Below are 26,346 nucleotides of genomic sequence, written 5' to 3'. Positions count from 1 at the left end.
AATTTATTGATACAACCACAAACTTGAACATATTTTATTGGGATTCAGATGAATTTGGGTCTAGACCTTCTGATCTTTTCCAAGACCCTTTGATCTAAAAGCATATTAACTCTGGCTGTAATTAGAGTTGCTGTCTTTCTGGAAGGTGACTCTCTGACCCAGCCAAGTCTTTTGCAGGTTCTAACATACTTTTTCCAGGATTACTTTGTATCTTTGCAGCCGTTTTTTCTTTTCCTCCAGAAATGAGATGTTCAAGGTGGTGTGCAGCATTACTTTTCCCATCACACAGACTCCAAAAAATAGAGGCCAGAGGCCACATGTCTGTGGCCTCTTGCTTGTGGCAAACAAGTTGCAATTATTGGTGATTTCTTTCAGCAATGCCTTTCCTTGACTTTGTGTCAAGAAAATTATCTGCAGGTCAGTTTCTAGACTTAGATGAACAGCACTCCATATTTTATTTTTTAGTATGTGGTTTGCGTTGCTCACTAAGCCAGCAAACAGTGTCTTGCACAAAAATGTTATTTGGTATGCTGAGAGGTAGAAGGACTTTGCAACCTAAAACCATTTAATGCAGAAAATACAAACTTCATCCTATGGGGAGCTGAGGGCAATCCAAAACATCCCATGCACAAGGACTGCAGCAAGTCAGTTTCCCCATCATCCGTCACTGAAGCACAGCAATTTACCCAAACAGCAAAGTAGTTGTCAAAAATACTGGCAACACACAAATAAGGAAAGAAAATGTCCCCCAACTATATAACTGTGGAGGCGGTGGGTGAAAAGATAAACAACTTTTGAAAGTGGAATTCTGCAACTGAATACGTCAAGGCCAGGATGCGAGGGCCTCGTCTCTAAAAGTGGTACAACAAATGTGGGAGCCGGGCCAGCATTCACAAGAGACGAGCAGTTGCCGCCCAAACAGGCTTGTTAGGGGGCAGAAAGGGAACTCGTCAGTGCAAGAGATCACGGCTGACAGCGAGGCTTGTTAACTTCCACAAGTTAGCCAAGAGGGTGACTCATTAAGGAGAAGCACCAGTAGCCGGCACAAACCAGGCTGGTCTCACCAGATGGCTGCCTGTCTGGCTGATGAAGGATGTGAACATCCACTATTAAATGATGTTTGGCATACTTTATGCAAATGAAATTATGTTAAAAAAATTAAAATATAAAAAAGTGATCACTCCAGTTGTCTTTTTTTCATTTTAGTTGCACTTTACTTTAGTTTAACTTTACATCAGAGTGGAGTATTCGCACTCTGGTACAAGAGCTCCATTTTCAGCTCCCAAGTTTGTTGAAGACGACAAATGAAACGTGCTGCAACATTGCCCCCTGCTGGGTGAAAACACAAAGTGTCCAGATTGCATGATGGGGTGAAATTAAAAGCCCCTAAATGTTACAACTGGACTTCAGCTTTGCAAACAAAAATCCCCTCTCCTCTCCATTATTGAAGGAGGCCACTGTAGCCGTTTAGCCAAATGTCTTTTTCACATAGACCTCAAAAACTGATTTGTAAATATTATGATCTTGCAAATATTTTATTACATAACTAAAAAAGAAACTGAATTTTCAGTCAGTTGAAGTAGAAATGTTCAAATTATGGATATTACATAAATGCAAGCCTGATGAGTATATACAACTCATTAACTTTACCTTGAGGCTTTCTCATCAAGAAAGAATCATTCTGCATTTCAAATTGCCTACATCAAGAACAATTCTAGAGTCAGCAAGTCTGAAGTTGTCCTCCAACGGTGTTAGTCGTAGCCAATTAAAATATACATTAAACTAAATCACAAGGGAAGAATTTGCATGCACACGGAGCAGGGCAGCATTTTCGGCAGACGCTTCTTTACTTTTAAAGTTTGCTAATGTTAAATGGTTGTACTTCGTTGAGTAGTAGCTTAATTTTTCTTGGAAACTTTGTACATCATGTATTTGGATTAATCTTTACTTCCTTTATCAGAACTTAGAGAGGGGAAGGATTAGGTAAAATTGTCTGAGCTTCAGATCATGCCATGTTATTCCCTCATCAAAAACATACCTGGAGTGTTGCCTTTATTCTTTCATGCATGCCTGAGGATTCAGGGGAACCTAAAGGTTTGTTCTCTCAATGCTCCTCCTCAGAGATGCAGTGTCCAGCCGAGCTTCCACCCCACAAAGCACCCCATCATTCTAAAGAGGCACAAGCACTTAAAAGGGTTAACTCTTAGAAAACAAAAACCAGACTCAATTCTAAATTTGCCAATATAGCAAACAAAAAACACCTCAATAGTTACAACATTGACAATGCCAGAATACAAGGCAAATCGTGAGAAATGTATAGGAGTCATTTTGTCATTTTATTTTTTTCTTCACATTATTGCTTTACAGTAAAATGCATTGGTTGGATATGTCCAGTATAGCAAGACAATACATTCATATAAGTTATACAGATGTCCTCAGTAATATTTTAATAATAACTAACTTTACATTAAATATATTTATCTTTTTTTTTTCTTGACAAATAACTCCCACATCACATTGAGCTCACAGTGCATTAGGTCGCATTCAATCAATAGATACCAGTCCTCTAGTGTCAAATTGCCTTCTCTAATGTGCTTCCTCAAGTGCGTGGGCGTATTTTATACACAACATGTCCGTACAATCTTGTTTATGCAAAGTTCCAAACATGACATCCAACTTTTTTTTTAACCTTCCCTCCCCAACACAAATGACTTTGGAGCAAAAAAATGCCAGCCATTTAAACATTTTCAAGTTAGGACAAAAAACAAAACATACACACACAAAAATAAAAGTTCTTAAACTATTATGCTCTGATCTGACAATTGGTAAATAATCAAATAGAGCAACACAATTCAGATCAGCACCGCCATGCAGTCTTCTGAGAAAGCATTAAAAAATAATAATTAAGCTCCAGAGGTCTTGTACAGAGGAGCAGTTTTGTAGGCCCTGTAGGGTCACAAAGCCATATGAACCCCAGCAGATCGGCAGTCTAAGGAGGGGTCCAGTATTTTGTATTTTCCTTGGTCTGCCGTGAACAATAGAGTCCTGGGGGCAGCCAAATGCGTTCTGCATCCTGCCCCGCTGCTCCTTCCGCTGGGGCTGGCGAGGAGTTAATGCCCTGGTACCAGAGTGGAAAGCCACAGGAAGAAAAAAATAAAAGATAAAAAGCGGGAGAAGATGAGCGTTTCCACAAAGCTACTGCTCCAGACATGTCCATTTTCTGTGCACAGTTCTTCAGTTATCACACACCTGTGAGCTCACACATTAAGGAATACTAGACAAACTGACATCAAATCTCCACAGGATGCCCCGTCATTATATGGCAACCTTGCAGGGGCCTTTGTCACATAAATTCTTTACATTTAGATTGCATATACAAGTGCCCTCTGCCAACAATGTGGCCGAGGAGGATTATTCAACAAAACATTTCATACACACATACACTTTAATAGTATCTGCACCCCCACTCCTGGACTCTTTACAGGCATTTTTGCATCGTGTCAAAATGTCTGGATTGCAGTGCTCTTAGCTGCCATTTTTTTTTTTGTAAAGTGGGCCAGGCAGTAGCCATAGAAACTGCCCGGAAGCCCTCGACCTTTTGCTGTGCTGTGGAGGCGCTTTGTTTTCGTGTCCCAGCATGCACTGCAGACAGATACAGGTGTGCTCAAATTGTTAAAAAGGTTCCAGTCAGTTTGAGAAAGTTGACGCGAGCCCAGAATGAGCACGTACACATACACACCGTTTCCCTTTCACACACACACACACAGTCACGCGGACATGTATACACTGAAAGTACAAACGCACAGAAGGAAGCACTAGTTGATTCAGAATGAGAGGACAGCTGTTAAAGTGCAATATCTACATACAATGCAAGGAAAAAAAAAAAAGCAATATAATCATCTCCATAAGCTGTCCATCTTAGTTTCCCTGATAACTGGTGGAACTGATTGCCAGCTCTGGACTGAGAGGAGCTGCAGTGCCCCCTACAGGCTAGGGTGCATCTCTGCAACAAGCACAACTACCATCCTTCTGCAGCCATCTTTGAATGAGTATCATTTGATGAAGACTAAAAGATGCATCTGACAGATTGAGATTTTTTTCCCCTCCCAATCTTGATTTGTGCAGAAGGATAAACGGAAAGGCTAAAGCCGGGCTGTCAGCCAGGTACACCTCGCATCTCAGGTTTCAATCTCAACACAAAGAGCAAGAAAAGCATTTTCAATGTGCAATTAGCTTTCAGTGAAAGACAAACAATGTCCGATATTTGCAACAAGCTCGTTTCTATATTTCAAACTAGACAAAACCTTCTCTCTTTTTTTTTTTTTTTTTGAAAAAATAAATACAAAAAAAGTGTTTACAAATTTACATTGTGCACTGGTGCAGATGCATAACACCATCACAGTCACTAGATCTGGACTGCGATACATGTTGAATTAAAGTGTCCTGACAAAAAAGGTCTTTAGGAAAGCAGATCAGGAAAGCAGGTGAGGGTTGGGGTGGAGTAAAGCACTAACAGCATCAGCTCCCTGTTGCGTAAAGCCATGCTGGGGGTGTGGTCTGAGCTAAAGGAGGGGAGACGCCAACGCAAGACCTTCTTCCCTCTTTTCTTGGTTTGAGAGGGGGAAAAATCCTGACCGTAATAATTTCACAAATCTTTTAACAATGGCTTTACATTTAATAAAGTTTGGGTTTAGTAAGTGCTTGATGTGGAACAGATTGTTCTGATCTGAAAACTCTAAAAGTGAGAACAGTGAAATCAAAAAGGGGCACTTCTGATTCTGGAGGTCCACGACATCTAAAGGCATGCTTGATGGGTGGAAATTTAGCAGGCGTACAGAGAAACCATGACGCTGACGACAATACCTGAAAGAACGAGCAAAAAGGACCAGTGCTGTGCGATGACTGGGCAATTTCTAAACGTAGAGTTCACAGCTACAAAGCACTGCCTTATAAGAAAATTAGATTTCTATTAAACATTTACAAATAAAGACTGCAAGCAAAGGGGGAAAACAAAAAGTTGGCAGATAGGTCCTGTTTGAGAAAAAAAAAAAAGTGGATTTTTGAGGTTTTGGTAATTGTTGCATGCTGCTGCGCTCTAATCCTCCATGCACATGGGCAAGTTGACAAAGGTGAAGACGTTGTACTCGATCATGATGGAGAAGCAGAGGAACACGGCATACAGGACCAGGACATAGATGCCCAGCTTTAAATCCAGCTGCCACTTGTTTACGTGGATGCCCAACACCTGCACATACAGACAGGCAAACATAAAAATCTGCACAACTTCAAATGGGTAAAAAGTCAGGCCAAAGCTGTAAATAAAAACATTCTGAAAAGCATGCATTCTTCCCTTCCAAGACACAAATCACCAGTACGTTGTTGAGCATCGTCATAAACCTCAAAATACATTGAAATGTGTTGTGGTTGGACAACATTTGAAATGCTGAGCAAAACCATTTATAACCCCTAAAGTTCTTTTCAAAGCAAAAATTGTCTGACTTGATGTGGGATTAGCGTTTAATGCTCACCGTGAGCGCCACAGATCCCAGCAAAAGTACCACTGAGTACACCAGTCCCCGACTGTTGATCATCACCTGAAACAAAAGGTGAGTAGCTGGCTTATAGATCCTCAGTCTCTGGTAATAAATTACATTCTTGTATAAACTGATTAAAAGCTGTATTCTTGACCAGATGCAAACAAACCTCTGATCCATAGTTCACACACATAGTCTGCAATGCCCAGGGAACTCCGAGTCCCACCAAGATGTCAAAGACATTGCTGCCAATTGTATTAGACACTGCCATATCTCCCAAACCTGAAATAAAAAAAATTTTAAAAAGTTATTACAGCACAGATCAAAGCTTTCTTTTAGAGCAAAATCTTTGTATATACATAGAAGCAAAAGTATAATGAATAAAAACTTCTCAATGTCAAGAAGACAACATGAAAAGAACGTTCTCTTGGGAAGACTTAAGATCAACTGTAAGTTCAGTCCAAGGGTTTTTTCCTGTCATTCAAGTAAAACACAATTTTAAATTATAGTATTTTTTTTAACCAAATAAATTGAAAGTGGAAAAAAAAGAAGATAAAAAGTTAATAATAAAATCTTCTGGAACAATATTTGCATCAAATAACACCCTTGACGTGCTAATAACTGGTTAAAATTTCAATTCCCAAGAACAGATCCAAAAATGTTAAAAATCGATGGCCAGCCATTAAGCCTCCAAGTTTCCATTGAACCAAAAACCTAACACCCACCACAGGAACTCAGTTTCTGCACCAACAAACCTGAGAATATCTTCTAAAAGTAAATCACGTCTTCCCAGGTAGGTGAAGTAATACCTTGTCGTGCCACAATGAGACTGGCTATGCAGTCTGGAACGCTCGTGCCAGCAGCCAGGAACGTGATGCCCATGATAACATCCGGGATGCCCAAGGTGTAGCCGATTATAGTGACCTAAAGAGACACAGATAACGCCAGGTTATCTGCAGTTTCTTACCAAAACTGTTCGAGTGAATCCTTAATGTAAACTGTTTTAAAATAATAAATCTTCGGCATGATTTCAGCATTTGATTGATAGTCTTAATCAAAATTTGTGTTGTTTGTAGCTTGAGGTGACAACAAACAGACTTAATATACATAAATCGATGTTGAAGTAAATTACCTTTCATGATACGTTGTCCCCAAAATACCATTGCTACACTTTGACTGCTGAAGCTTCCACCAGTAGAATTATTCCTTTATTCCTCATTTATCCAACAGTGGAAACGGATTTCTGCATTTAATTTAAATGGTGTAAATAAATTACAGAGTTCTTTCCTAGCCCATTTGTAACGCTTTTAATCAGGGAATGAAACAAAAAGTAATTTTCAGAAACTGAAATAAGTTTCAAATGAGAAACTAGGACATCCCTCAACATTTCTTCACACTTAAAATGGCGAAGAAATATAGTGCAGAGAGGGACAAGCTTTCCTCAGTGAAGTCAGACTGATTGGTACAAGAAGCTTCTCACTGAACTCATTTCAACCAAAGCCAAGACTGGTTGATGTTTTGCTTGAGTGAAATAGTAATTTAAGCACAGTTAAATCACAATTTTTCAGAGAAATAAAACATGAATTTATAAGAAAATATTCAGTCTTACTAAGGTAGCTTTTCTTGAAGTAAATGCCCTAAATTTAGATTGGGAGCATTTCTATAGCTGTCAATATAGGCAGAAAAGTTCAATGCCACAATAAAAAAAAAATAAATAAATAAAAAAATAAAAAAAGACATTTTATGCAACAGAAATTAAGACACCAGTTTGGTGATCACAATAAAATAAACTCACCATCCAGACCATCAGGTATGAGAAGACTGCAATCCAGACAGTGGACAGAATGAAGGAGACCATGAAGAATTTCTCCCAGCGAGGCTTGGCACAGTTTGGGACGGTGAAGAACAGCAGCAGGAGCAGAGGCCATGAGATCAGCCACTTGATCTTGCTGCCCACGCCCCCTGCAGGAGGAAGACAAAAATTCAGAAACAGAAGATTAAAGTCAACTTGAAAACATTCAAACCATTAATGACTGCCTTGTAACTGTCAAGACAACATTACATTAAATATACAAAGTGAAATATTTTATTCCAGTTCTGCCTTCTCCCCAACCTTTGGGATTAGATCAAGTTTGTTAATCCACCCACAGTACCCGTACTTCCTTGCCAAGCCTGGATTACAGGAAATATTTCTGATCAAGCATGAATTTCCAATTTGAATGCATTTAGATTAAAAAATAAAGAAAAATCCAGATTTTATGAAAATATATTTATATACATAATATAGGATGACCAAAATTTGAGTATTGACTGTTTGAAATATGACACACCATCTCAAAGTTTTTAAACCAACAGAAGTAAGTATTTCCCCTTTTCACTTCATTTGAACCTTGTAAATGCAAAAACACTTTAATAATAAATGACAGTTTAAGGATGAATTGGACCCTCATTACATCAGTAGAGACAGAAGGGCAGCCTTGCTTTGAGCCATCTGATGATCATTAGTTCATCCATCAGACAGCACAGACTAATTTTAAAAGAGACGTCAGCAAAACCTTTCAATTTTCCCAACTAGAAATTTCAATAACTTATTTATAGCACCACCTCAGAGAATATACAACTGTCTTAAATTATGAACGCACAAATTAGATCTTTTACACTAGATCAGAGATTTATGCAAGTTTATAAATCACATACTTGGAACACGAAACGGTGAAATTGTGTCGTTTTCTTCTGCCTCCTTAGGTTTGTCCTCTGGTACGTTTCCGTTCTCGATTTCAACCTTCCCATCAATCACTTGCGTCTCCACACCATTGGACGCCTGCACCAACTTCTGGCGCTTTCAGAAAAAAGAAACTAAGTCAAAGGGCACACAAGCAGACTTGCTGCTACAAACATTTTCAAACTAAGCTCATTTCTGCAGACAAATATGGACGGCAAGGAAAACTCTCTCAAGTCACCAAACTGAATGCAGCAACAACGGCCTGCTGTACCTCTGTAATGATGAGCCGACTGGCCATGCGAAGGCGGGTTTTGGGCCCGAAATGGCTGGTGACCATGACGCGAAGTCCCGCCTCAGGAAAGCGGAACTTTGATGGGCTGGCATTCATCATCTCATCCACCATCACCACTGAGCCGCGGCTGTAAGCCTTGCTCGGCTTGACTGAAGGGATGAAGGCACACATTGACATTTGTGAGGAACAAAAATAAAAACCATACAACTGAAGTTATTGCACCCAAAATGCAAACTTAAATTTTACAACACCTACGAGGAACTCAAGAAAGGCCATGGACAATTTATTTCAGAACCATAGGCCAAAATGGAGAATTTGGCCTATGATTTATCTCATCATGTACAGATGAGATAAAAATTGGAGTTTATCTCATCTATACCAGAAATATTGTCTATAAATGTGGAACAAAAACAATATGGAGTTGTAGCTAGTATTCATATTCCCCCAAACTTAACTTTCAATCTGTCAAGACTGAACTTGTACATTTTAATTTTAAAAAAAGTTTAACTGTAGTCAAATTTCATCAGGAAAGGACAAGCTACTCTTCAGTAAAGATGATCTCAGCTGATCAAATTCTTGGCACATCTTAATCCTATGTACTATAGTTTGGTTGGCAGCTCACTGATGTGCTGTACTCAAATACAGAAACAGAATTGATTTCAAAACTTGCTACACTGAAAGTTTGACTCGAGATTTAGATGATATCCTTAAAAGTAATTAATTCAAGTGAAACTTCATATCTTTTCATTTCCTGAAAAAGAAGTTGTTAGATTGCACGCGCAGGGAATAAGACAGTACACTTATTAGTTTAACCCAGCCTTAATTTGACTACTTACGCATGCACCAATGCACATAAATTAACAGCGTAAACAGAGCTGGGGTAAACAGTTCCTCTTGCGAAATTCATTACCACTTCAGGAGTGAGTAGGTCTACGCTCCAGAGACTGGCAGGAGAAAAGCAGGATGCAAGCAGAAAAACTGGCAGAGCAGCACAACACTGACAAAGTGAGAGTAGGTTTAGTAAGGCTAAACAGACAGGCATGTTAGCAGTAATGCAGTCAGACTTGGAGCAGTTACATTTCTGAAACAGGTTATTTTTTTAATTTAAATATTAAGTGCAGAATAGAGGGAGGACTGTGGCTTGGCAGCATCATGAGTCTGATTTCATACATTGTGAGAAAGTGAGGTTTCATAAGAGAAGACTCTTGTGAACCTGATGGAGAGTGATGCCTCACCGGTTTGTATTGGACAATTAACACAAATCAAGATAGAGCAGAGATCACATCATGCTACCTTAAAAAACATTTCTAATATTGATAAAGTCATTAGCATTAAAAAAAGCACTGGCTGTGTTAGTTTAGCAGAAAGCAAAGCCACAGATCCCTCAGGAGAAGAAAAATCCAGCAAGTAGTTTTCAGACTTCCAGAGAATCAGACTTAACCACTCAGCTGGGACCTGGCCTGTCTGATTAACCTTACCTGGTGAGAGTAAAGGTGATGACGGGTCGTCATCCCAAACATAGTCAAAACAAGCATTACCGTCCTCCATCTCGCTGCTGGTTGCAGCGTTACCATTAGCCACATTTTTGTTAGACTTCCCCATGAAAAACCGCTGCATGCTGGAGTTAAATCTAGAGAGGAAAGAGGGAAAAATATCCAATTAAAAAAAAAACTGGACAGGTGAAGCATAACAGCATCTTAAAATGTCTAGTTTTCATTATGCAAAATTATTAAAGGCCCCAATTTTCAAGGCCACATTAACAATATTTTATGAAAAATGGCTGAGCTATGCTGCTCTGATACTCTGTATTGAGGCAGAAAAGAAAGCCAAAAGAAACGTTCCCAAAAGGCAATCAAAGGCTCTTAGCCACACATTTTCAGTGAGACCATTTCAGTGCCATTACATAAAAATGGATCAAACACTGAAGGAACTACAGCTGCCTTTGAACATAAAGTATGCAGAGCTAATAGCTGGAGTGTTAAAAGAGCCGTTCTTTGCCCTCAGCGTCTTCAAAGAACATTACAACTAAAAAAAACGCCTGATAAGAGAGGAGAACAAAGACAGACCAGATTCAGTGTCAATATTTGAGGTTTTTTCCTCAAACAGAATTTTGATTCATTGGGGAAAACTACTTTTATTTTATACGGTGCATATTCAATGTGAAAAGACTGTTCATATGACTTCTGTTGCTTTACTTTTAAACATGTGAATATTTCCATACATCTTCAACACTTGAAATGCCTGAAATAAAGTCCATTACCAATAAATTGCTTATCTGCCAAACGGTCTTAATGCTTGTAACGGCTGAATCTGCTTTTCTATTTGTTTCATAGTAAAGTCTCAGATGCACAGGAAGCTTCTCAAATTGCTAAAGAAGTTTGCTGTTCAAATTACTGTATTCAAGCATTTTGAAGGAAATTTGAATGGGAAAAAAAGTGACAGGCAAGGAATAACCACAAACCCCTGCCAGACTCTAGAACTGTCATTTCTAAGTGAAAGATTTTATTTAATCTTAAAACATAACTTGAGCCCTGAGCTACAGTCCAGTCTTGTTTTAGCCCAGGTGAGACTTAAATCTGTGGCTTAGGAGAGACTTTATAAAAATCTATATCTTGAATTCTGGAATGGCTTTGGCTTCACATGGTCTTAAGGCTATGATTACAAGTAAATCTTTTTCTGTCATTTTTCCCTCTCATCCTTCAAGTAATGCTTGGACTAAGCACAGAACAACCTTTTTGTAGATTACCCAGTTATCCAGCAGTTGGCCCATCAGTGGAAAAGTTCTTGTGCATTTTGGATTCTCTAAACCCAAAATATGTAGACTTTTGTCCCTCCAGCTAAAACAGAGCACTGACTCACCAGCACTTCACTATAATAAAAAGTTATTTTATAATAGTGAAGTTTATTTTCATCATGGGTCAAGGAACAGAGACATTGCATTAAAAGTTGTTCTGTGGATTTCAATAAGAAACTATTCTAGTTGGTATAATTAGTTATAATACTGTGCTGCAGGATTATTGCCAGATACAAGCCATCATATTTAAGAGGCCCTGTTAGCACAACAGCAAGTGACCCAAAAGAGCAGGATAAGTTTAGACTTTTTAAAAATAATAATTTCTTCCAGAGTTAATCTGTCAACCAAACAGAAGAAAATCTTTACTGCATTGTTTCCCCCTCAGGTTTGCCAAAATGACCACTGTGCATCCCTCGTTTTGATCCCAAAGACTCAACTTCAGTGTGCATATAATGGTATTAAGAGTGCATTTTGTAAAGGATTAGATTTAGAGAACAAACATAAAATGCTCAAGAGATGAGATGTACAGCTTATAATTTATGGCAATTTTTTTTCCCCACTTGAGCTTTTATCTCAGCGCATTTGACGAGGGAGGGGCGGAGTATTATCTCAAATCAGAGACCCAGACGGTCCGTGTTAAACGCACTCTGCTCCATTTGGACATGAACGGCCCAAAATGCTCCGCAGATATTTTGGGTTAAGGGAGACATGACAGCATGTCCTACTGTAAGCATTTATTCCTCCAAATGAAAAAGGAGGGGAATGATCCGGTTAAGCCTGGTGCTCTTAGCCACTGCAGAGGGAAAAAGATTAAACTCTTATGGCAGCGAGTGAGCAGGCTGCCGCTGAATGTAGCACAGATTACCAGCTGGACAGAGACAGAAGCACAGGACAGCATGGTTGGTATTATTGAGTCTGGACTGTAAAGACAAATGTGGCCTAATGGAGTGCACTTATGGTCATAAACGCATAGATCTATGTTTAGAAAACAAAAAAGAACCAAGTTCTCTGCAGGCCAACATATGGCTGGTAAGTTAAAGAGCTAAAATTAGGATTTAAACACATTTCCACTTATAAACTGCAAAATATGAGGAATGTGTCACATTGTTTAATTAAAAGAAAACAATTTTATAGTGCAAGCAGCAGCATATAATATCCATACAGAGGAAAATGTGCGCCATCTGGGCAGGGGACAGAAATGGGACACTCCCCTCCAGCTGGAAAAATTACTCCCCTCTTGTGAGAGCGCAGTCGTTTATATTCATCAGCTCACAGATGTTTGTGTACGGGAGTGAAGCAGAACTTTCTCAGTCCAATAAACCCGATCTAACAAGAACGGTTTTTGAAAATGGGCAGAACTCACTTCATGACCAGGATGTAGCCTGCATACATGACGACAAGCACCAAACTCTCCCACCTGTAGGAGGAAAGAATAAAAAGAGTTCAGTCAAACAGATTCTATTCTAGAAAATGTGGAACTATAAATTCTCAACATGGAATATTGAAAAGATGAATCTTTTTAAAAAGACTTCATTTTGAGATTGTTTATGGAGTTTGTTACTACTGTGTAAAATGCATAGATGTTGATACTTCAGCACAAGAGTTACCGGCCTCAAGAAATGGCCAGGTTAAATTCTTAACATTGTCATTTCTACAATATTAATATCCAACATCTAAAAGCAAGTTTTTATTTTGTATGCAGTAAGTTAGTACCAGAGTTCCACCTGTTCCTGTGAACTGGTGAGCTCATCGAAAGCTAAACTTAGCTGTTTATATTTTTTCATAAGTAGAAATATTTTCAAACAGTTGTGGTGGTAAGCAACACCAAGCACCTTAAGGTAAAATCGATCTTCTGTGTTAGGAGCACTTAAAATACTAAATTAAACTCATTCAGGTGTAGCTTGTCAAAGTTGTCAAATTTTAGTATTGCTATTCAATTTTAGCTAAATGTTATTGGCTTGTTTGACATTTTTGTGCAACAGCTAGTTGAATATGAGTTAACCTCAACTAAACTCTGAATACGTTGCATTTTAAGCTGAACAGGAAAATCTTCTCACCAAACTATCTTCCCATCGTAGATGAACTGCAGAAAAAAAAGGAACAGATTAGTATAATCTAAAATCCAAGAACAAAAATGCACATGCAATGACTGCTAATGTTAACTTACTGCAATCAAAGCTACAACAGATAGGGTGTAGTAGAAGGAGTCCCTGAAAACAGCCCACCAGGTCAGCACCACCACCTGAGAATTTACAAGTAGAAACATTTGTTATGGTACCAAGTGTTTGATTTCAGAAAACCGTAAAAAAAAAAAAAAAAATTGTGTGAATTATCAAAAGGTTTCAACTATGTGCAGCAAAGGCCTTCTAAATATAGACATTGCAAATTCCAGATAGTATTTTATTCAATTATTCGGAATCTGACCAGCCGATGTTGTGCAGTACATTTATTTGACGGCAATCTGAACTGAAAATGTAAACGACAGGAAAAAATGTGAGGTTTGAGAGGCTAAATTCCTAATCAGACAACATTTAATTTAAGAGCAATCGTGACGGTCAAGACGTCTGATCTTAAGAAAACACGTTTACATCACAGAGCTACTGTTTGCCAGTTATAATTTTATGCAAATATTTAAATAAATTTAAAGGTATTATTTTCTAAATCTTTGATTTTAATTTCTAAATTTAAAGATTTAGGAAATAAGTTTTATTTTAAACGTGCAACTTGGATAATTGCAGTCGCAATCTACAAGTGTACGGTCCTAAAAAAGAAATGATGCCTGCTCACATTAGCAGACATTGCAATGTTAAATCAGTGATGCTAAGAAAGTTGTGTATGAAGTACTTCAGGCTTTTGAGTCAAATATATTTAAAGTATCAAGAAGCAAACTGCATGAAATATGAACCAATTATGGATTGGAAAATTTGGGTTTTTTTGTCGTCTTTTGAAGCCAAACTACAACTAAATCAGTCCTCAATTTCAGAAGCTTTTGTTTCTCCTCAAAGGGCGGGTCAGCACGTGTGCTGCTCTACGGTCTATAAATAAAGATGATGCAGCCGCAGCAGTAAGTCCCTCGCTCTGACTCACGCACCTGTCCGGCAAAGATTCCACACACACCAATGATGCATAGGATGTTGAAAACTGCTGAGCCGACGATGGTCCCCACCCCCACGTCTCCATGGGTGATGAAGACACCTGCACACAAGGAGGGAGCGTCTCAGAACCAGCAGTGACACAGACCATCTGGGACCGTCTGTATGCACGACCTGCATGCGTGTGTGCGTGCGTGAGAGGGTGTGTGTACCGATGACAGATGCAAAGAGCTCTGGCGCAGAACTGCCAGCTGCCATGAAGGTAGCTCCAGCAACATCTTCACTGAGATCTAGTTTCTGCAATATGAAAAGTATTGTGAATTTGTTACGCAATCTTTAGGGAGAACAAAAAATAAATAAAGAGAGGATTAAAGCCCTCACGGTACCTCACAGATCTTCTCCAGTGACGTCACGAAGTATTCATCACAAGTTATGGCGAGTGCCAGAAACATATAAAGAGTCTGAAAGGAGAAGTGGGATAAATCCATAAAAAAGATGTAGAAAATGCATGTATGAATCCATTTTTCTTCAACTGAAATTTTCTTTATAGATCAGAACCGCCTGTTACTGCTGCTAAAGGACAACGAAAGGGGAACAACAAACCATGGTACAAGATTAGAAAAAAAAACAAAAAAACTATCTGCATTAAATTCCAAAGTCAGTAACGTTTCCCCTTGCATTGAGAAAAACTGACAGGATCTTTATACTCTCACAGTGAGAAGGAAGGGGGAGATTCAGCCTGTTTCAGCAGCAGAGAAGAGATCTATAAATTATAGATCAGTCGTGACACCATCAAGGCTGATGTGCTCTCACAGAAATGCTCTGCTCTATGCTGTCCACAGGGGGCACTGCAGGACTGCAGCACTCTAAACTTTCACACTTAGGGCTATCCTGCTGATCAGTGAGGCCAGTACATTAAACCAAGTCAGAAGAATGACCAGTACATTTAATCTAAAAATAGAAGCAAAGTTGTTCAAGTCTCAGAGGCCTGACAATTATTGCAGTTCAGCAACAATGGCAGATTCCAGCTTTGTTGAGCTGGAAATCCGTTACATATTCTGCATCTCAGGTTTTACCTTCAAAACCAAATGAAGCATTTTCCAATCCAGTTAATAAATGGCAATGCTTTTCTTAATATGGTTTAAAAACAAACTCCAAATGCTTTTAGAATGTGCCATATTCTTAAGGCATTTATCCCAAAAGGAGAGAAAATTAAAGTAAATTCAAATCCATCTCCTATACACATTATGTCGTTTCAAAATAAATGACATAATGGGAAAATAAATTAATTAAAAAAAATAATCAGTTTCATTCTACTAAAGCTCTTTAATTGGTAATTTAAAAAAAAATTAAAAAAAGATCTAAGTAAAATGGTAGATTGCTTAGACATTATGTTCTACTCTTAAGACATTTAGCTTAAAAGAATAATGTTGCCTGTGTTGAAATGGATTTAAAGCACTGATTTGACTAAATTAAATCAAACCCGTTTCAAAAGGTTCATACAGCAAACTCAGGCTTGCAAAACAAGATAATTAACTTTAGGCCAAGCAATTTCATTCAGTTTATTCCAATTTGTTTTAAATCCCACTTCTGCACAGAAACTAAAAACAAATGATAATAAAGGATACTAAAACGGTAAGAAACACCGAGTGCGTATGCCTCCCATCAGTTGATGGCTCCCTTACCGCTGCGATGTGCAGCAGGACGGCTCCACTCTTTCGTTCATCGTTGGTGAAAAGGTCATCGGGGAACTCGTGTATTGCTGAGAAGAGAGGAAATGTCACGGTCACAACACATCAGCAGCATGACTGCGAGGTATTCATGTACCCAGCCCACCCCAACAGGACTTTGTGACTTTATGATGGCTATCCGTCTGGGAGGTAAAGACCTGGGGGTGTTTAGTTTGCACTCAGATCTGTTCTTGTGTTGGAGTGGTGGCTGGGGGGAGACCCTCATAGAATCTGCTCAAAATCCCAATTTAAACAGCAGCATATCACACATCTTAATCAATACAAACAGCCAGACATTCTGACTGAGAAAAAATCTTGAGTGTGAAATCAGAATTAAAGCAACCAGCCAGAAGGAACACGTCAAGGTTCATCAGGTGCTCCAGCTTCAGTCCAGGGGGTCACAATTATATTGCCTCTGGCTGGATTTGGAGGCAGGTCATTTCCCTGATGAGAGCAACACCTGTGTTGAGCAGTGTTTGATCCGATTCTGTTGAACTAGAACTGATGGATCAGAAAAAAAAAAAAAACAAAAACTTCAACCACCTTAGGATGTGGCTGAATTATTGCAAAAGTTCAAAAATTTAACCGCTTAAAATTGAACTTAAGCATCTAAAAAAAAAAAAAGGTGCCCCGAGAAACAGGACTGAGAAAACTGCCTCAAGAAGTGAGGAGAATCTTATGTAAACCTCAGAGCTGGAGTGTGTGACAGCAACATTCCCGATCTCTAAGGAGCTTTTAAAAAAAAAATAAAATTAAGTCTTATGATTGGGACAGAGACCGACTAATCCATTTCAAAGTATTTTACAACTATTTACCGACTGGTGGTTTGTTTTTTGTACTGGCACAAATTCAGACAATGTCCCAACTAATCTGAAAAGCTAATATTCCTATGCAGAACCTGGACCTTGCAGCCATTTATTTTAGATTACGATAACCTGAAATTAAAGCAAAAATATTAAGTGTTGTGGACTGAAGTTTCCAAGTATAGCAGATAAGCTGCCAGCGAGAGCCATATGTCTACATCAAATTCAGACTTGGTGGCTTTCACCCAGAGAGCTCCATATGGTATCAAATCTCAGAGTGAAATGGTTTGCGCTTTCAGCAGGTTGTCAATTAACAGCCAGCGTGCATGCCAGCAATAGTTAATGCTTCAAACTGGTTCTCTTCCAGCTACATTTTGTCACAACTTTAATGCTTATTGGAGTAAAATATAAGTAAAAAGGATACATAGTTTTACAATTTTACAAGTGAAAATCCAGAATGATATCTGCCTAATTCAGTGCAAACAATTGCCTGTAAAAGTCAGCAAAAGCGCAAGTAAGCCCACCATCTTAAATTTAAACTCCAACTGGACCTGTTCTGCAAACCTCTGGGGTTTGTTGGAGCATTAGTGAAAGGAGGTCAGACAAACATCATAAGTATAAAGCAGGGTTCCCAAACCACTTGCATCTTTTCATGAGACGTTCAAGAAAAGACACTGCAACCCTACTGAGGCAAAGCCATTCATCTAAACTGACAGAAACTTGATAAGCAGTCAAGTGAACCCCGTTAACCCTGGAATGGTATAGATCCACTGTCTGCATCATGTCCAGCATGAAGCATGGTGGTGGCAGCATCATGCAGAGATGCTTTTCTAAAAAAGTGTAAGTAGATCAAAAATGATTGAAAACTCAGGGGCTCCATAAAGTATTAGACCAAGTTAGGTTCACCTTCCAGCAGGATGATGACCCTAAGTGTACAGTCAGAGCAGCGATAAAGCCGTTTAAACATGTTTGGATAAGTCTACAACTAAATCTTTGACAAGACTTTAAAAATGGTCATCTTTCTCCATGTAAACTAAAAGAGGATGGACAAAAGAAAAAAAAAATCTAACACTTTGATACAACTAATTATTCTACAACATTTGCAAACAAGTCTGAAAATAAAATGCTGTTTGAGTTTTATTCTTAAGAGGGAAAAAAATAATTATATTTGTTTCCACTTAATTACTCTGCACAATTATGAGTAGGTGTGTTGCATTAAATCCTGGGGGAAAAAAAAAAAAAGTATTCAAAACCCCTTGAATTAGCTATGTCTGGTGCAACAGAAATTACATTCCTACCTAAGTAGTTTGGCCATAGAGTCAAATGCAAATGACTCGAACATGTTTAAGAAAAAAATTAATAAATACATGAATGGAATATTAAACTGAAAAACAACAACAGAATTGGGGCTTCGAGATGCGGTGCTATAAAGGGAGCTTTTGCATCCATTTCTGCATCAATCTGAAGTACCGTGACATGAAACTGAAATTACCGCTTTCAAATGCTGCACTGACTGACACATGTAATATCCAACATCCACTTCATCACAAAATTAAAATATGCACCAATTTCCATCTTAAACACAAACTTTAAATGAATGTGCACTACAGGTGCTGACACTAAAAGTCCAAGCTTTGATTAGGGGGACGGAAAAAATAAAATCTCAGTACAAACATGCACCATTATTTTAATCTGTAATAAAGTACCAGAGCACCAGCATAGATCTAACAGTATTGATTGTGCCAGGCAGCTTTACATCTTTTCATATCAGACAGGTTTATTTTCTGGAGTGTCAGATGGCTGCCTGCAAAAATCAATTACAGAATTTATAAGCAGCAAATAGCCCTCTAAACATGCATTTTAGATTAAAACTGCATGCAAAAATCTAAAGAGTTGATTTATCCTCTCTAGATGTTCAGTTGGGATTCCAGCATGCCTACAGGTTAGTCAGCAGAAAGCTTTACCCAGTCCCAGCTTGCCACTGTAATCGTCACTGAATGACAGCATAAAGGTGAACCTAAAAAGGGTGTAAGCGCCAAGACTGCACAGTGATGACAGGCAGGCGGGAGGTCAGCGCTCGGCCTCGTAAACATTCAATCAGACAGCGTCTATGGGGTTTGCCACCGTCTGCTGCCAACAGAGGTCAAACCAGACATGAACATTGCTTTCACAGCCAATTCCCTCACAAGGACAGGACATGGTGTGCACACGGACCGAGGTAAATCAAAACATTTGACACCAAGAAATTAACGAGAAGTGTCCCTATTAGGATTATTAATGTGCAACAAACCACTCAAGTTTTAATCAGCTGCAAGAAGAATTTTAACCTGTTTAATTTGCATTTCAATCCCACACAACATGGAATTTTATAGACCACATCCTACTCTGCATAAGAGTGACACTTTGAAAGAATACAGCTGATTAAGGGCAAAGACTCAAATAATTGAAACTTGCAGCTTTTAGGAGGTCCAAATTTACTACAATGATGAATGTTAAATATTGCACCATCTTCACTCTGTGCCACACTGGTTAAGAATTTCACTGATAATACTTTATGATTAAAAGCTACAAGTCCTTCAAATTTGTTTCAACAAGTGGGCAATAAATGTTTCAAAGTTGTAAAAAAAAAAAAAAAACCTATTCATTTTTAAATTCATAATGATTCATCAATTTTAAGATTTAACGCATCACGAGAGGAAGTTATTGCTCCAGCTGGTGTAATGCAATAGAAACCACTAATCTAATTTTCATGAGGAAAGCACACTTCAGGGAAAACTGTATCAATTACAAAATTTTTAAGAGGATAAAATGTCTTGTTGATTCCAACTGCTGTTTGATGTACAGTAGAAGGATCAGACTAAAACAAATTTTGCTGTTTTACCACAAGCCAGATCTTTGCAACAGAAGACTTATTTTAAAGTAATGTTTGTGTTTCCTCCTTTGGAGCAATAACTAGAGTTGTAGCCATCAAGAAACATTTTTTGTCCGCTGCAAAAACGCCCAGTAGACATGGATATCAGGCAAAAAGGTTAAGCAAATTAATCTGGTCATCACCAAAACTGTGCAGTCACATTAATTGAATGAAGTTAAACACTTTAATTTTCAGATCACCTCTTATACCAAAGAAACCCCACTGAAAGAGCCATTTGCTTAATACTAGAGCAGCTGATGATGACTTTTAATATAGCAAGCTGGAATGATTAAATGTGATGAAGATTAATTTAAGAGTAATGAAGTGGTCGGGTAATAAATGGTCAATTTTAAGATTAGATCAGTTTCAAACTGCTGTAAATTAGGTGAGTTTTATTTTTCCAGCTGTATTGGTTTTTTACACTTTAATTCATAAGGCATAAAGTAAACATTTTCTCAATCTTTGCCTTATGTACAAAAATCCCCATAGCCAATCTCAATACGAGACATTTGTGGCAGTGCATGCAGGAATTTTTTTTTTTTACTTTTCGGCGTGCATTTCATAATCTGGCCAAATCACAAACATCATGGCTCAGTTACATGATGGCCTTCAGCATCTGGTACCTCCTGCTGCACCAGAGGGAGTGGAGAGAGGAGAAAAAAAAAAAAAAAAAAAAAAAAAAAGCCTGGCAGGAACGTACATGAATGTGTGCAAGTGTTCCCTCTACACTTCTGGTGGCCTATGAACAAAACCTTATGACTCAAGTGAGGTTATGAAATAGACCTTTTTGCCTGCATGGCTCCATCAAACTACGTGATGAGGCTAAACGGATCTTCCCAGGAGAGCGAGACAAGCACAAGTCTCAAATATTATACAACCAAAAAAAAAAAAAAATGACATGAGCAAAATTTTATTCGGCAGAATGCCCGGTGATGCCCTCTGCCAAAGCCTGCTCTGACCCACAGACCAGCCAGGTCATTAACTAAATACAACTGACAATCCACTACAGCAGTCAAGAGACTCTTGAGAGGGAGCGCTTCCTCTAGGTCATTATTAGCCCATTAGATAATTAGCTTGCTCCAGAAGGCATCAGTGAGCAGCGTAATGTAGATGCACTGATCAGCTATTCTTGCAAACATGCAATCATGATTCAACTTATGGAAATACATTGAGAATGTCAAACGTAGTCTGCCAGCAAAACATTTAAGTAAAGGAAATGCATGTACAGCCTCATGAGCTTCTTAACTTGTATGTTTACTTTAGAATTGCTTTCAGTTTTACTTTTAAGAGAATCCAAATTTCAGAGTTTATACACCTTGATACATTTTGAGATTCATTCATTTTACAGCTTGCAGACAATAATGCCAAATTTGTAAAAAGATTGAAGATACTCAAGGAAAGTTGAGCTTACTGAAAATATGCCCATGTACTGTACAGTAAACACACTGAATACTTTGAAACTCATTTCTCTGTTAATTACAGTACAGTGTGACATGGACTTGGGATTGTGCTATGATGTTCAGGAAGTCCATGTTGCTTTAATAACAATCTTAAGCTCTTCCACATTTGCCGGGCAGGTCCAGTGCTGCATCGTCTACTGGAATGCCATCTTCTCTGTGAAGGTTAGCTCACTGTTCTTGATTGGCTGTTAACTAGACAGAATGGAGACTATGGTCATTACTCCTTGTTGAATAAGACTGCTGTGAGACATGCATTCAGCTTTAGAAGTATACTTTTCCCCTCAGCGTGACATGCAGCACCAACACCAGCACGTTTATTAGTACCTTGCTAAAAGTGGAACAGGACACAATGCATCAAAGGGTGTATAAATGCATAACGAGGTCAGGCATGCTCAAAGAGTTCTGCACAAAAAAAAGTTTTCTGCAGGTGTTTGTTTCTGCTCCCCTCTGCTGCATCATTGCAAGCCAACAATGGAAAAAGTCAGGTCAGTCTGCATTATGCACAGCAGCATAATCCCACCCTGCATAATTCTCTTTTAAAATGCTTTCTGGTGTGTTCCCTGTAGTTGAGAAATATGCATTTGAACATGGGCAAGTCTTCACCTTCCAACAGATAAACTTGCTGCTGATTTCCATCTTTAATTCAACCGAGAGGAAAAAAAAAAATGGAAAAAAAAACAATTTTCTCATTGCACAACAGACATTAGCTGCAGCTTTTTCAAGCCTTTTCCATGTCACAATCAGTTCCTCCTCCATCTCATAAAATATGCATCGCCAGCCTACATGTACAGCCAACAAAACAATCCAAGATGTTTTGCCTTTACATTGTACCTTAACCAGGGCAATTATGCTACTGGTGTGGGAGTTAAATCTGGTTTTAACAGCGTTTATTGAATGCAAATCAGTCCTCCAGCACATTAGCAGCTGTGGTTCCATCCTCCCTTTCTAATCTTGTGTGCTTTGGAGCAACATCTATACAGGAAGGGGATGCTTGTGAGAAAGTAATCTAATAGTTCCAAGTAAGCCACAAGTCATTTCCCAGCGAGCATGCATCATGTTGTCCACACCGCCTGGAAGAACTCATAAAACATTTGGATCCCAAAATAAAAATATTGTTCCAGATATCTTGCTACTTGCGTAACAGATGAAAGTGCGTTTGTTCCATTCGTCATGGGATTACTACAGGCAAGCATGTGATGAGGGGATGTGACTCAAGATCTGCATGCAATGGTTGTAACCCACAGTTTTACCAGCTACTTTAACATAACCACTTAGACAATCCATAGACCAAGTCAATCTTCTCACCCACTTTAACACAGTAACATTTGATGTTGGGGAAAAAAGCAGAACTGAACAAAATTTGTTCAACAGTTTTGGAAATGGAGCAATGCGATAGCCAAAAATCTAAATTGTTTTTATATTGACCGTTAGGATTTTCCACAATAATTTTGCTCATTTATATTCCAGTGAGAAATAAATGTTCATCTCAGGCATCTACATTTTTTTTTTTTACACAATCACAGGAAAGCATTTTTGAAAACATGCTTCTCTATTTTCTAACACCAGATTGTAATGTTAGAAACTGTCTGGAATGAGCTCAGGAGAGCAACAACCCATAAAGATGCACACAATTATTCCTTAAAAAGCAAAAAACAAATTTCCAGATGTACAAAGCTGATGAGGCATACACTAAGACAAGAGCAACTTTTGTAAGTAATGTTTCAACATATATCCCCAATTGGGAATAATCATGATTTCACATTTTAGCATGAGGCTCCTGTTCAGTGAATCTGAGTTGTAAGTTAGACAACTATAGTTGTGTTGCATTATTTCATCTGTAAAGCATTCGGAAGGGTTTTTAAAAAACAGCATTAAAATGTCCATGGTTTAAGATTTTCCCCATTAGTGAAACTCTAAATCAATTAATGAAGGACTATAAAGCAGATGCAGAGAGAAAGGAGGATCCTCTGAAGGGCAGGTAGAGGGATTTAAGCCTGGTCATCTGGCAGCAACATGGACACTCAACATTCATGTGACAGCTGCCCTGACAGTTAAACACCCTGATCTGCCCACTTCATTCAACCCCAAGTAATAAATTTTGTTTTTAGCAGAAAAGATCTCCAGGAAGTCCAACATTATGGCTGTAATTCTGAACTTCACATAAATCTTACACAGGTTTAAAAAGGACATCAAGCATTGATTGTTTCACATAGAAAGTTAGCCAGGCTTCTATGGTTTACAATCATCCCAACCTCTGGCATGGAGAAACTTACAATGTAATCATTTCAATCTGACAGGTCTGTGGAAGCATGCACTTATAAAGCAAGAGCCCAAAAAGCAGTTAGTATAGCACTTTGTTTTCCAGGAGTGATTACTCAGTGACCTATATAAAGAGGCACTTACGATAAATGGCTGCCTTAGCAGCCCAAGTCTTAGGAATAGGAAGAAAAAAAAAACATTAGCACACCAGGAACCCCGGAAAAAGCACCCTGCTGATCAGAAATAACGATGAGGAAGTGGCTGAAACCTAAGATAGCTCTGGGAAATCTATGCAAGTCTTCAAACCAATGCCTAATTATACTGAATTTAAGATGCACAACACATCTGGGACAAAAAGTGTTCAAAGGGAAACCAAAAAAAATACATTTCTCCAACCTTGGTAGAGATTTACTACAAAACTGGCTAATTTGAAAGAGAAAGGGTCAGTGTCAAGCTAACCAATTTTGTACTTTTCCCCTCCGTCGCTAATAATTCACTCATTATCTGGACCCAATGTTCAGCATAGAGCTCAAGTAGAAAGACTAATACTCAAAATTCTACAATGTTACTACATATTGCGGCACTATTCAGTAAAACCCTTATATATGCATAGTCAAAACATGGGGACATAATGAAAACACGTTGAAACATTCAGACTGCTACAACATAGCATTTCGGCAGCTGCAGGTCACTTGAGGTTTACAATTTCATATTTTTTGACTTTTGCTTTGTTCATATTAGACAACAAAATGTCAATTTGTATCAAGGTTGGAATAATTCAATCTGGCAAATTATGAACTGAACCAGACTTCACCCAAACAGCAAAGTTGCCTTGTTCTATTTTTGGTGCTTTTTACCCATTCTTGGAATATGCTCATTTCTGAAATGTTGACAACCTTCTTGGAAAAACGCAATTAAATTCAAGAAAGCAATTTTAGTAATGGAATGCTGGGTGCCAAGATTAAGTGCAGTTTAAGATGTTGACTCCAACCCCTTTCATCTTAGTTTTAAGCAAACCATTTTTACAGTAGCTGATCTCAGCGTGACCTCATCTCTGCTCCCAACAGAGGGCAAAAATAAATAAATAAATAAATAAAAACTTCTTCAGGATTTAAGTTGCTACAATGCCAGAAGTGAAGCTGGCATTGGCTAGGGGTGATACCTGCAAAAAACTGAAGGTTGGAAAACTACCTGCCTAAATACAGCATCTTCAATCCTCAACTGCGACAATGTCAGTGAACCATCTACATCATGTTACTTTAAACTCAAGTAAAAATTATGAACTTCAATTTGTGCATACAATGTTATAAACAAGCAGCCAAGTCTTTAAAACATTTGCATGCATTACCAACAGGCCCTCATTTCCATTTCAGTGGACAGCTTTAGAAATTATCTTCATCCATTCAGCTTCTGTTGTGGCCATTACCACAAGGCAATAAAAGCACATATTTTCTAGTGGATGAATATCGATTGCCTGTAGATTTATTCATTGACTGCATTTTCCCAAAAGTGATAGTTGTATCAACAGTTCAGGACAAATGCATGAGAACAAGAACAGACTGTTAGCACAACACCAGATGAAAATGCACGTCTTGCTTTCACGCAACTGTACAAACGAGAACAGTCTGGCAAAGTTGGTTGTACTTTAATCTTACTGCAACTTTAGCAGGATTATTCACGAGAAAGGAATAAAGTCATATGACCAGCTTTAAACCGTCAAGGCAGGGCGGCGGTGGGATGAGAGGAGAAATTTGAGGAATGTCACGGCCCATCCGGTGCCTCTTGTGCTAAGGAGTTGGGAAAGTCAATGTGCGGAAAACTTCAGAGTCTTGTGATTAAAATATTCAGACCGTGCGGCCTTAAAAGAAAAAAAAAAAAGAAAAAAAAACACTTACCCATTTGTATTGTTTAATGGTGAAAAAGAAATGCCATTTTTGCTCAATCACACATCAACAGCAGGAAACATTTCTATAATCCTGTCAATGTCCTGCCTCCTATGAACAGTAATGAAGTAATAACCTGGTAAACTTCACCAAGTGAGTAAATGAAACATTTGAAATTGCTTCCAAATTATCCATGACCCAGAGCATTCTGTTACATGCTCATCAATGTCGCAGGTCGACACAAGTACCCGTTGAGATGCATCATGCAGATAATCATCCTGTGGATTTTAATTTATCTGTAATAAAAGAGGTCTTTCATTATACTGAAGGTTATTTCACAGTGATCTTCAAATCCTCTTCAGCCTGCGAGTTATGTTACAGGATGGGTGTTATTTATAGAAATCTTTATAAAATAAGTAGTTAGCTGGGACTCAACTTCTAGGCCTGGCAGCTTTGCCATTCTCTTTCTACTGAGTCACGCAGTGTCACGGAGCACATGTGACTCAGGGTTTGAGGAAAACAGAAGTTTGCCAGACTGAGCTGATCCAAGTGACCAAGAAAATCCATGAACTCATGGTTAAAATGAAAATGAGGAGAAAATTCTAGCCAAGTTTGAGTCCCAATTAGGAAACATATGTTTAAGCAGTTCTTGTGTTACGCAAGGTCAGCATGCAGTGAAGTACACAAGTTGCCAAAATATCCCCATTTACAGGAAGGTCAGAAGAGCTGCACTCAAAGTAAATACAATTTCAGAACGTTTGCCTCACATTCATTCGAGTTCTTGTTTTCGTCTCATTTATGAAAAGTTAAGAAATGTCCAACAGCAATTCAGATATTCAGTGAATTCACAACTCTGGTTGTAGTCA

The 26,346-nt window shown here is 38.5% G+C and overlaps 1 protein-coding gene across 2 annotated transcripts in view; it reads right to left on the bottom strand.

Moving 5' to 3' along the window:
- Nucleotides 1-2,317: 2,317 nt before the first annotated feature.
- Nucleotides 2,318-26,346, bottom strand: part of slc24a4b (solute carrier family 24 member 4b) — a 32,551-nt gene continuing 8,522 nt past the window's right edge. The window contains exons 3-17 of one of the 2 annotated variants that reach the window (XM_044107485.1): nucleotides 16,120-16,196; nucleotides 14,821-14,895; nucleotides 14,647-14,731; nucleotides 14,434-14,537; nucleotides 13,510-13,584; nucleotides 13,400-13,425; nucleotides 12,706-12,759; nucleotides 10,087-10,178; nucleotides 8,528-8,697; nucleotides 8,232-8,373; nucleotides 7,330-7,496; nucleotides 6,344-6,458; nucleotides 5,704-5,816; nucleotides 5,529-5,594; nucleotides 2,318-5,245 (exon numbers count right to left, since the gene is read on the bottom strand). In XM_044107485.1, coding sequence (XP_043963420.1) covers nucleotides 5,096-5,245; nucleotides 5,529-5,594; nucleotides 5,704-5,816; nucleotides 6,344-6,458; nucleotides 7,330-7,496; nucleotides 8,232-8,373; nucleotides 8,528-8,697; nucleotides 10,087-10,178; nucleotides 12,706-12,759; nucleotides 13,400-13,425; nucleotides 13,510-13,584; nucleotides 14,434-14,537; nucleotides 14,647-14,731; nucleotides 14,821-14,895; nucleotides 16,120-16,196 — 1,511 coding nt within the window. In that variant the 3' untranslated portion in view covers nucleotides 2,318-5,095. The remainder of the gene's footprint in view (nucleotides 5,246-5,528; nucleotides 5,595-5,703; nucleotides 5,817-6,343; nucleotides 6,459-7,329; nucleotides 7,497-8,231; nucleotides 8,374-8,527; nucleotides 8,698-10,086; nucleotides 10,179-12,705; nucleotides 12,760-13,399; nucleotides 13,426-13,509; nucleotides 13,585-14,433; nucleotides 14,538-14,646; nucleotides 14,732-14,820; nucleotides 14,896-16,119; nucleotides 16,197-26,346) is intronic. The other variant, XM_044107486.1, reaches the window with a different exon arrangement.

The sequence above is a fragment of the Gambusia affinis genome, linkage group LG22 (assembly GCF_019740435.1).
Source record: "Gambusia affinis linkage group LG22, SWU_Gaff_1.0, whole genome shotgun sequence".
Lineage (NCBI taxonomy): Eukaryota > Metazoa > Chordata > Actinopteri > Cyprinodontiformes > Poeciliidae > Gambusia > Gambusia affinis.
This window is presented reverse-complemented; position numbering and strand designations above follow the sequence as displayed.